The following is a 12,731-nucleotide window of genomic DNA, read 5'->3' on the forward strand; positions in this document are numbered from 1 at the left end:
AGCAATGAATCAAACAGAGACAAAATTCAATTTGGACTCAATACTGAGGAGAGTCGCCTGTACACTGTACCCTTGCACAGTATCTCAGCACGCTCTGGCGAAAGATTGCACTCCTTCTTTATTTGACTTTCTACGACCACATCACCACAGCTGCCTCCAAAGGGAAGTGGGTCATAAACAGCGTTGCCTTTGGTTACCAAACAGTTACAAAAAAAAGGTCGTAAAATAGTTCAAAAAGACGTTCGCAAAACGGTTCAAAAAGGAGGTTCAAAAATATGTCGTCTGGAAATTGGGCAGATCCTGAATTCTCTCCGCTTTGAAGTCCTTGGGTTAGAACTACACAGTGGAGTTTTACGAGCCTTACTCTTGGTAGGTTTCAAAGACAGCTTTTGCCTCTCACCGGGCCCTCAATGCAACACAACGTTTTTGTGATAACTCAGAAACAATTACTCTAACATTCTCCTTCATGCTTTCATTGTGGCCCCCTGCAGAGATCCAGCGTGACTGGTCGGATCACGCTTTGTGGTGGCATCAAAAGCAAAAATGGCTGCTGCGGACGTCCTGGACTCTGGATAAATACGGCATCCACGCCGACGCTCGTCTCCTCTTCCTACCCCAACACAAGCCCCTAAGGCTGGGCCTGCCCAACGGCGCCACCCTGAGGCTTTGTGCCTGCTTCTCCAACCCCGTCTTCCAGACGGTGATGGGCATCTGCAGACTACTCAGTGAGTCACACAACTCTTCACTTTCCTCTTTCTATTAGCGCCTAACAGATCCTGGGGACATTCATTAGGGCCCCAGCAGCAAAGCAACGCCCGGCAGGGGCCATGCAGGGGGGCCCTATTGAAATATTTTTCCACCCGTTTGGACGCCTTTTTTAAGGCCATTAACATGCAGGAAAAGTCCCCATATTAAAACATTTTCTATATTTTGGGGATCCCAAAAATAAAATTTCAAAATTGGCTCTCTAGCGCCACCTTTAAAATGAGAAAAAGAAAAATAGCCCCTCTCACCAGTTTCACATATTGACGCAAAAATCACAGGAGGCGTCCATCATGACGGGACGCACATAAAAGTCTCAAGAACCCATACCTGAAAACGAACAGGAAGTCAGGCATCTTGGTTTTCGTCTTTTTTTGCAAAAAAAATTAGGGTCGTACTTTAACGAACGCCTTTGGTTAAAATTACAGGTAATACACATATAGGTGATGATACATTCCAAACAGTTTTTGTATACGCCATAAGATGTGGGCGTGGCATGGCGCCAAACTTTGCTCCGATGGTTTTTGGCCATTTTTTGGCGAAAAAAAGGGGTCGTACTTTGACGAACTCCTCCTAGGGACTTTGGCCAAATGAGTCACAGTTAAATTTACAGTAACTACACATATAGGTGATGATAAATTCCAAATAGTTTTTGCCTACGCCATAAGATGTGGGCGTGGCATGGCGCCAAACTTTGCCACGATGGTTTTTGGACATTTTTCGGCGATAAAAAGGAGTCGTACTTTAACAAACTCCTCCTAGGGACTTTGGCCAAATGAGTCACAATGAAAATTACAGGTAATACACATATAGGCGATGATAAATTACAAAAATGTTTTGCCTACACCATTAGATGTGGGCGTGGTATGGTGGCAAACTTTGCTTTGATGGTTTTAGGCCATTTTTCGGCGAAAAAAAGGGGCCGTACTTTGATGAACTCCTCCTAGGGACTTTTACCAAATGAGTTGCAGTTAAAATTACAGATACTACACATATAGGCAATGATAAATTATGAAAATGTTTTGCCTACACCATAAGATGTGGGCGTGGCATGGCGCCAAACTTTGCTCCGATGGTTTTTGGCCATTTTTTGGCGAAAAAAAGGGGTCGTACTTTGACGAACTCCTCCTAGGGACTTTGGCCAAATGAGTCACAGTTAATTTTACAGTAACTACACATATAGGTGATGATAAATTCCAAATAGATTTTGCCTACGCCATAAGATGTGGGCGTGGCATGGCGCCAAACTTTGCCACGATGGTTTTTGGACATTTTTCGGCGATAAAAAGGAGTCGTACTTTAACAAACTCCTCCTAGGGACTTTGGCCAAATGAGTCACAATGAAAATTACAGGTAATACACATATAGGCGATGATAAATTACAAAAATGTTTTGCCTACACCATTAGATGTGGGCGTGGTATGGTGGCAAACTTTGCTTTGATGGTTTTAGGCCATTTTTCGGCGAAAAAAAGGGGCCGTACTTTGATGAACTCCTCCTAGGGACTTTTACCAAATGAGTTGCAGTTAAAATTACAGATACTACACATATAGGCAATGATAAATTATGAAAATGTTTTGCCTACACCATAAGATGTGGGCGTGGCATGGCGCCAAACTTTGCTCCGATGGTTTTTGGCCATTTTTTGGCGAAAAAAAGGGGTCGTACTTTGACGAACTCCTCCTAGGGACTTTGGCCAAATGAGTCACAGTTAATTTTACAGTAACTACACATATAGGTGATGATAAATTCCAAATAGATTTTGCCTACGCCATAAGATGTGGGCGTGGCATGGCGCCAAACTTTGCCACGATGGTTTTTGGACATTTTTCGGCGATAAAAAGGAGTCGTACTTTAACAAACTCCTCCTAGGGACTTTGGCCAAATGAGTCACAATGAAAATTACAGGTAGTACACATATAGGCGATGATAAATTACTAAAATGTTTTGCCTACGCCATTAGATGTGGGCGTGGTATGGCGGCAAACTTTGCTTTGATGGTTTTAGGCCATTTTTCGGCAAAAAAAGGGGTCGTACTTTGATGAACTCCTCCTAGGGAGTTTTACCAAATGAGTTGGAGTTAAAATTACAGATACTACACATATAGGCAATGATAAATTATGAAAATGTTTTGCCTACACAATAAGATGTGGGCGTGGCATGGCGCCAAACTTTGCTCCAATAGTTTTTGGCCATTTTTTGACGATAAAAAGTAGTCGTACTTTAACGAACTCCTCCTAGGGACTTTGGCCAAATGAGTCACAGTTAATTTTACAGTTACTGCACATAAAGGTGATGATAAATTCCAAACAATTTTTGCATATGCCATAAGATGTGGGCGTGGCATGGCGCCAAACTTTGCTCCGATGGTTTTTAGCCATTTTTTGACGATAAAAAGGAGTTGTACTTTAACAAACTCCTCCTAGGGACTTTGGCCAAATGAGTCGCAATGAAAATTACAGGTAATACACATACAGGCGATGATAAATTACTAAAAATTTCTGCCTACTCTATTAGATGTGGGCGTGGTAAGGCGGCAAACTTTGCTTTAATGGTTTTAGGCCATTTTTCTGCAAAAAAAAGGGGTTGTACTTTAACGAACTCTTCCTAGGGACTTTGGCCAAATGAGTTGCAGTTAAAATTACAAATACTACACATATAGGTGATAGTAAATTATGAAAATGTTCTGCCTACACCATAAGATGTGGGCGTGGCATGGCGCCAAACTTTGCTCCGATGATTTTTGGCTATTTTTTGACGATAAAAAGGAGTCGTACTTTAACGAACTCCTCCTAGGGACTTTGGCCAAATGAGTCGCAATGAAAAATAAAGGGAATACACATATAGGCAATGATAAATTACGAACAATTTTTGCCTATGCCATTAGATGTGGGCGTGGTATTGCGGCAAACTTTGCTTGGATGGTTTTAGGCCATTTTTCGGCGAAAAAAAGGGGTTGTACTTTGATGAACTCCTCCTAGGGACTTTGGTCAAATGAGTTGCAGTTAAAATTACAAATACTACACATATAGGTGATACTAAATTATGAAAATGTTCTGCCTACACCATAAGATGTGGGCGTGGCATGGCGCCAAACTTTGCTCCAATGGTTTTTGGCTATTTTTTGACGATAAAAAGGAGTCGTACTTTAACGAACTCCTCCTAGGGTCTTTGGCCAAATGAGTCACAGTTAATTTTACAGTTACTACACATAAAGGTGATGATAAATTCCAAACAATTTTTGCATATGCCATAAGATGTGGGCGTGGCATGGCGCCAAACTTTGCTTCGATGGTTTTCGGCCATTTTTTGACGATAAAAAGGAGTTGTACTTTAACAAACTCCTCCTGGGGACTTTGGCCAAATGAGTCGCAATGAAAATTACAGGTAATACACATACAGGCGATGATAAATTACTAACAATTTTTGCCTACTCTATTAGATGTGGGCGTGGTAAGGCGGCAAACTTTGCTTTGATGGTTTTAGGCCATTTTTCTGTGAAAAAAAGGGGTTGTACTTTGATGAACTCCTCCTAGGGACTTTGGCCAAATGAGTTGCAGTTAAAATTACAAATACTACACATATAGGTGATACTAAATTATGAAAATGTTCTGCCTACACCATAAGATGTGGGCGTGGCATGGCGCCAAACTTTGCTCCGATGATTTTTGGCTATTTTTTGACGATAAAAAGGAGTCGTACTTTAACGAACTCCTCCTTGGGACTTTGACCAAATGAGTCGCAATGAAAAATAAAGGTAATACACATATAGGCAATGATAAATTACGAACAATTTTTGCATATGCCATTAGATGTGGGCGTGGTATTGCGGCAAATTTTGCTTGGATGGTTTTAGGCCATTTTTCGGCGAAAAAAAGGGGTTGTACTTTGATGAACTCCTCCTAGGGACCTTGGTCAAATGAGGCGCAGTTAAAATTACAAATACTACACATATAGGTGATGCTAAATTATGAACATTTATGGCCTACACCATAAGATGTGGGCGTGGTATGGCGCCAAACTTTGCTTCGATGGTTTTTGGCCATTTTTCGGCGATAAAAAGGAGTCGTACTTTAACGAACTCCTCCTAGGGACTTTGGCCAAATGAGTCACAGTTAAATTTACAGTTACTACACATATAGGTGATGATAAATTCCAAAAAAAATTTGCAGACGCCATTAGATGTGGGCGTGGTATGGCGGCAAACTTTGCTTTGATGGTTTTAGGCCATTTTTCGGTGAAAAAAAGGGGTCGTACTTTGATGAATTCCTCCTAGGGCGCACACCCCTCACACTAAAATGCTGCTCGCACTAAAACGTAAGGGTTAAAATGGTGCAGACTTTCTGATCACAGCACAAAGTCAGTGTTATGTCCCTGAAGACAGTAAAATGTGTTTCTGCATATAAACACGACAGAACGTCGGAACGAGCGGGAAATTGGATGAGATCACATGAGAAGTTGTTGACCTTCACCAGTTTTACGAAGACATGACTTGAGTTGAATGTTAAAGCTGTCAATCAAAGAAGAGGAGTTCATGTATCGACCCTGATGCGACTTGAACACCCAACCTTCTGATCTGGAGTCAGACGAGCCACAGAGTCTGATGTCAGTCTCTTCCAACTAGCCGTGAAATGTTTGATCACAGTCAGCAGAACCACTTTTGCATGACAAAACCTGATTTTCGGCAGCTGCCGGTGCCAACTTCCCCTGGGATTTGATGAAGAAAACACGGCGAAATATCAGTTAAATTTTCTCAGGCCATTCCCACGGAATCCTGAATGGGAATTTATATGCATAGACTGGAATCCCAGTTGACTCTGATGTGACTTGAACACAAAACCTTCTGATCTGGAGTCGCTGCCTTTGTGCCACATGTGATGACCTTGACAAGCCTCAAATATATGTCACCGATTGTCTTAGATGTCATATAATATCTGTCTCCTATTGTCTCAGTCGTCATATAATATCTGTCTCCTATTTTCTCAATCGTCATATAATATCTGTCTCCTATTGTCTCTCAGTCATATAATATCTGTCTCCTATTGTCTCAGTCGTCATAATATATGTCTCCTATTGTCTCAGTTGTCATATAATATCTGTCTCCTATTGTCTCTCAGTCGTCATATAATATCTGTCTCCTATTGTCTCTCAGTCATATAATATCTGTCTCCTATTGTCTCTCAGTCGTATAATATCTGTCTCCTATTGTCTCTCAGTCGTCATATAATATCTGTCTCCTATTGTCTCAGTCGTCATATAATATCTGTCTCCTATTGTCTCAGTCGTCATATAATATCTGTCACCTATTGTCTATCAGTCGTCATATAATATCTGTCTCCTATTGTCTCAGTCGTTATATAATATCGGTCACCTATTGTCTCTCAGTCGTCATATAATATCTGTCTCCTATTGTCTCTCAGTCGTCATATAATATCTGTCTCCTATTGTCTCAGTCGTCATATAATATCTGTCTCCTATTGTCTCAGTCGTCATATAATATCTGTCTCCTATTGTCTCTCAGTCCTCATATAATATCTGTCTCCTATTGTCTCTCAGTCATATAATATCTGTCACCTATTGTCTCTCAGTCGTCATATAATATCTGTCTCCTATTGTCTCTCAGTCATATAATATCTGTCTCCTATTGTCTCTCAGTCAAATAATATCTGTCTCCTATTGTCTCTCAGTCGTCATATAATATCTGTCTCCTATTGTCTCTCAGTCGTCATATAATATCTGTCTCCTATTGTCTCAGTCGTCATATAATATCTGTCACCTATTGTCTCAGTTGTCATATAATATCTGTCTCCTATTGTCTCTCAGTCATATAATAACTGTCTCCTATTGTCTCAGTCGTCATAATATATGTCTCCTATTGTCTCAGTTGTCATATAATATCTGTCTCCTATTGTCTCTCAGTCGTCATATAATATCTGTCTCCTATTGTCTCTCAGTCATATAATATCTGTCTCCTATTGTCTCAGTCGTCATATAATATCTGTCTCCTATTGTCTCAGTTGTCATATAATATCTGTCTCCTATTGTCTCAGTCGTCATATAATATCTGTCACCTATTGTCTCAGTCGTCATATAATATCTGTCTCCTATTGTCTCTCAGTCATATAATATCTGTCTCCTATTGTCTCACTCGTCATAATATATGTCTCCTATTGTCTCAGTTGTCATATAATATCTGTCTCCTATTGTCTCTCAGTCGTCATATAATATCTGTCTCCTATTGTCTCTCAGTCATATAATATCTGTCTCCTATTGTCTCTCAGTCGTATAATATCTGTCTCCTATTGTCTCTCAGTCGTCATATAATATCTGTCTCCTATTGTCTCAGTCGTCATATAATATCTGTCTCCTATTGTCTCAGTCGTCATATAATATCTGTCACCTATTGTCTATCAGTCGTCATATAATATCTGTCTCCTATTGTCTCAGTCGTTATATAATATCGGTCACCTATTGTCTCTCAGTCGTCATATAATATCTGTCTCCTATTGTCTCAGTCGTCATATAATATATGTCTCCTATTGTCTCAGTCGTCATATAATATCTGTCTCCTATTGTCTCAGTCGTCATATAATATCTGTCTCCTATTGTCTCTCAGTCGTCATATAATATCTGTCTCCTATTGTCTCTCAGTCATATAATATCTGTCACCTGTTGTCTCTCAGTCGTCATATAATATCTGTCTCCTATTGTCTCTCAGTCATATAATAACTGTCTCCTATTGTCTCAGTCGTCATAATATATGTCTCCTATTGTCTCAGTTGTCATATAATATCTGTCTCCTATTGTCTCTCAGTCGTCATATAATATCTGTCTCCTATTGTCTCTCAGTCATATAATATCTGTCTCCTATTGTCTCAGTCGTCATATAATATCTGTCTCCTATTGTCTCAGTTGTCATATAATATCTGTCTCCTATTGTCTCAGTCGTCATATAATATCTGTCACCTATTGTCTCAGTCGTCATATAATATCTGTCTCCTATTGTCTCTCAGTCATATAATATCTGTCTCCTATTGTCTCACTCGTCATAATATATGTCTCCTATTGTCTCAGTTGTCATATAATATCTGTCTCCTATTGTCTCTCAGTCGTCATATAATATCTGTCTCCTATTGTCTCTCAGTCATATAATATCTGTCTCCTATTGTCTCTCAGTCGTATAATATCTGTCTCCTATTGTCTCTCAGTCGTCATATAATATCTGTCTCCTATTGTCTCAGTCGTCATATAATATCTGTCTCCTATTGTCTCAGTCGTCATATAATATCTGTCTCCTATTGTCTCAGTCGTCATATAATATCTGTCTCCTATTGTCTCAGTCGTCATATAATATCTGTCTCCTATTGTCTCAGTCGTCATATAATATCTGTCTCCTATTGTCTCAGTCGTCATATAATATCTGTCACCTATTGTCTATCAGTCGTCATATAATATCTGTCTCCTATTGTCTCAGTCGTTATATAATATCGGTCACCTATTGTCTCTCAGTCGTCATATAATATCTGTCTCCTATTGTCTCAGTCGTCATATAATATATGTCTCCTATTGTCTCAGTCGTCATATAATATCTGTCTCCTATTGTCTCAGTCGTCATATAATATCTGTCTCCTATTGTCTCTCAGTCGTCATATAATATCTGTCTCCTATTGTCTCTCAGTCATATAATATCTGTCACCTGTTGTCTCTCAGTCGTCATATAATATCTGTCTCCTATTGTCTCTCAGTCATATAATATCTGTCTCCTATTGTCTCTCAGTCATATAATATCTGTCTCCTATTGTCTCTCAGTCGTCATATAATATCTGTCTCCTATTGTCTCAGTCGTCATATAATATCTGTCACCTATTGTCTCAGTTGTCATATAATATCTGTCTCCTATTGTCTCTCAGTCATATAATATCTGTCTCCTATTGTCTCAGTCGTCATATAATATCTGTCTCCTATTGTCTCAGTTGTCATATAATATCTGTCACCTATTGTCTCAGTCGTCATATAATATCTGTCTCCTATTGTCTCTCAGTCATATAATATCTGTCTCCTATTGTCTCACTCGTCATAATATATGTCTCCTATTGTCTCAGTTGTCATATAATATCTGTCTCCTATTGTCTCTCAGTCGTCATATAATATCTGTCTCCTATTGTCTCTCAGTCATATAATATCTGTCTCCTATTGTCTCTCAGTCGTATAATATCTGTCTCCTATTGTCTCTCAGTCGTCATATAATATCTGTCTCCTATTGTCTCAGTCGTCATATAATATCTGTCTCCTATTGTCTCAGTCGTCATATAATATCTGTCTCCTATTGTCTCAGTCGTCATATAATATATGTCTCCTATTGTCTCAGTCGTCATATAATATCTGTCTCCTATTGTCTCAGTCGTCATATAATATCTGTCTCCTATTGTCTCTCAGTCATATAATATCTGTCACCTGTTGTCTCTCAGTCGTCATATAATATCTGTCTCCTATTGTCTCTCAGTCATATAATATCTGTCTCCTATTGTCTCTCAGTCATATAATATCTGTCTCCTATTGTCTCTCAGTCGTCATATAATATCTGTCTCCTATTGTCTCAGTCGTCATATAATATCTGTCACCTATTGTCTCAGTTGTCATATAATATCTGTCTCCTATTGTCTCAGTCATATAATATCTGTCTCCTATTGTCTCTCAGTCGTCATATAATATCTGTCTCCTATTGTCTCTCCGTCGTCATATAATATCTGTCTCCTATTGTCTCTCCGTCGTCATATAATATCTGTCTCCTATTGTCTCAGTCGTCATATAATATCTGTCTCCTATTGTCTCAGTTGTCATATAATATCTGTCTCCTATTGTCTCTCAGTCATAATATCTGTCACCTATTGTCTCTCAGTCGTCATATAATATTTGTCTCCTATTGTCTCTCAGTCATATAATATCTGTCTCCTATTTTCTCTCAGTCGTCATATAATATCTGTCTCCTATTGTCTCTCAGTCGTCATATAATATCTGTCTCCTATTGTCTCTCAGTCGTCATATAATATCTGTCTCCTATTGTCTCAGTCGTCATATAATGTCTGTCTCCTATTGTCTCTCAGTTGTCATATAATATATGTCTTCTATTGTCTCAGTCGTCATATAATATCTGTCTCCTATTGTCTCAGTCGTCATATAATATCTGTCTCCTATTGTCTCAGTCGTCATATAATATCTGTCTCCTATTGTCTCAGTTGTCATAATATCTGTCTCCTATTGTCTCAGTTTTCATATAATATCTGTCTCCTATTGTCTCAGTTGTCATATAATATCTGTCTCCTATTGTCTCTCAGTTGTCATATAATATATGTCTCCTATTGTCTCAGTTGTCATATAATATCTGTCACCTATTGTCTCAGTTGTCATATAATATCTGTCTCCTATTGTCTCAGTCATATAATATCTGTCTCCTATTGTCTCTCAGTCGTCATATAATATCTGTCTCCTATTGTCTCAGTCGTCATATAATATCTGTCTCCTATTGTCTCTCAGTCGTCATATAATATCTGTCTCCTATTGTCTCAGTCGTTATATAATATCTGTCTCCTATTGTCTCTCAGTCGTCATATAATATCTGTCTCCTATTGTCTCAGTCGTCATATAATATCTGTCTCCTATTGTCTCAGTCGTCATATAATATCTGTCTCCTATTGTCTCTCAGTCGTCATATAATATCTGTCTCCTATTGTCTCTCAGTCATATAATATCTGTCACCTATTGTCTCTCAGTCGTCATATAATATCTGTCTCCTATTGTCTCTCAGTCATATAATATCTGTCTCCTATTGTCTCTCAGTCATATAATATCTGTCTCCTATTGTCTCTCAGTCGTCATATAATATCTGTCTCCTATTGTCTCTCAGTCGTCATATATCTGTCACCTATTGTCTCAGTTGTCATATAATATCTGTCTCCTATTGTCTCAGTCATATAATATCTGTCTCCTATTGTCTCAGTCGTCATATAATATCTGTCACCTATTGTCTCTCAGTTGTCATATAATATCTGTCTCCTATTGTCTCAGTTGTCATATAATATATGTCTCCTATTGTCTCTCAGTCGTCATATAATATCTGTCTCCTATTGTCTCAGTTGTCATATAATATCTGTCTCCTATTGTCTCTCAGTCATATAATATCTGTCTCCTATTGTCTCTCAGTCGTCATATAATATCTGTCTCCTATTGTCTCAGTTGTCATAGAATATCTGTCTCCTATTGTCTCTCAGTCATATAATAACTGTCTCCTATTGTCTCTCAGTCGTCATATAATATCTGTCTCCTATTGTCTCAGTCGTCATATAATATCTGTCGCCTATTGTCTCTCAGTCATATAATATCTGTCTCCTTTTGTCTCAGTCATATAATATCTGTCTCCTATTGTCTCTCAGTCGTCATATATCTGTCTCCTATTGTCTCTCAGCCGTCATATAATATCTGTCTCCTATTGTCTCAGTTGTCATATAATATATGTCTCCTATTGTCTCTCAGTCGTCATATAATATCTGTCTCCTATTGTCTCAGTCGTCATATAATATCTGTCTCCTATTGTCTCTCAGTCATATAATATCTGTCTCCTATTGTCTCTCAGTCATATAATATCTGTCTCCTATTGTCTCTCAGTCATATAATATCTGTCTCCTATTGTCTCTCAGTCATATAATATCTGTCTCCTATTGTCTCTCAGTCATATAATATCTGTCTCCTATTGTCTCTCAGTCATATAATATCTGTCTCCTATTGTCTCTCAGTCATATAATATCTGTCTCCTATTGTCTCAGTCGTCATATAATATCTGTCTCCTATTGTCTCAGTCGTCATATAATATCTGTCTCCTATTGTCTCAGTCGTCATATAATATCTGTCTCGTATTGTCTCTCAGTCATATAATATCTGTCTCCTATTGTCTCTCAGTCATATAATATCTGTCTCCTATTGTCTCTCAGTCGTCATATAATATCTGTCTCCTATTGTCTCTCAGTCGTCATATAATATCTGTCTCCTATTGTCTCTCAGTCGTCATATAATATCTGTCTCCTATTGTCTCAGTTGTCATATAATATCTGTCTCCTATTGTCTCAGTCATATAATATCTGTCTCCTATTGTCTCAGTCGTCATATAATATCTGTCACCTATTGTCTCTCAGTTGTCATATAATATCTGTCTCCTATTGTCTCAGTTGTCATATAATATATGTCTCCTATTGTCTCTCAGTCGTCATATAATATCTGTCTCCTATTGTCTCAGTTGTCATATAATATCTGTCTCCTATTGTCTCTCAGTCATATAATATCTGTCTCCTATTGTCTCTCAGTCGTCATATAATATCTGTCTCCTATTGTCTCAGTTGTCATAGAATATCTGTCTCCTATTGTCTCTCAGTCATATAATAACTGTCTCCTATTGTCTCTCAGTCGTCATATAATATCTGTCTCCTATTGTCTCAGTTGTCATATAATATATGTCTCCTATTGTCTCTGTCATATAATATCTGTCTCCTACTGTCTCTCAGTCATATAATATCTGTCTCCTATTGTCTCTCAGTCGTCATATAATATCTGTCTCCTATTGTCTCAGTTGTCATAGAATATCTGTCTCCTATTGTCTCTCAGTCATATAATAACTGTCTCCTATTGTCTCTCAGTCGTCATATAATATCTGTCTCCTATTGTCTCAGTTGTCATATAATATATGTCTCCTATTGTCTCTGTCATATAATATCTGTCTCCTATTGTCTCAGTCGTCATATAATATCTGTCTCCTATTGTCTCTCAGTCATATAATATCTGTCTCCTTTTGTCTCAGTCATATAATATCTGTCTCCTATTGTCTCTCAGTCGTCATATATCTGTCTCCTATTGTCTCTCAGCCGTCATATAATATCTGTCTCCTATTGTCTCAGTCGTCATATAATATCTGTCTCCTATTG

At 38.3% G+C, this 12,731-nt stretch overlaps 1 protein-coding gene across 2 annotated transcripts in view; it reads left to right on the forward strand.

The window, feature by feature from the left end:
• fermt3b (FERM domain containing kindlin 3b) overlaps positions 1 to 12,731 on the forward strand; it is a 97,072-nt gene that overhangs the window by 12,132 nt on the left and 72,209 nt on the right. For both annotated transcript variants that reach the window (XM_062044214.1, XM_062044215.1), the window contains exon 3: positions 492 to 725. In XM_062044214.1, coding sequence (XP_061900198.1) covers positions 492 to 725 — 234 coding nt within the window. The remainder of the gene's footprint in view (positions 1 to 491; positions 726 to 12,731) is intronic.

This window comes from Entelurus aequoreus, linkage group LG04 (genome assembly GCF_033978785.1).
Source record: "Entelurus aequoreus isolate RoL-2023_Sb linkage group LG04, RoL_Eaeq_v1.1, whole genome shotgun sequence".
NCBI classification, from domain to species: Eukaryota; Metazoa; Chordata; class Actinopteri; order Syngnathiformes; family Syngnathidae; genus Entelurus; species Entelurus aequoreus.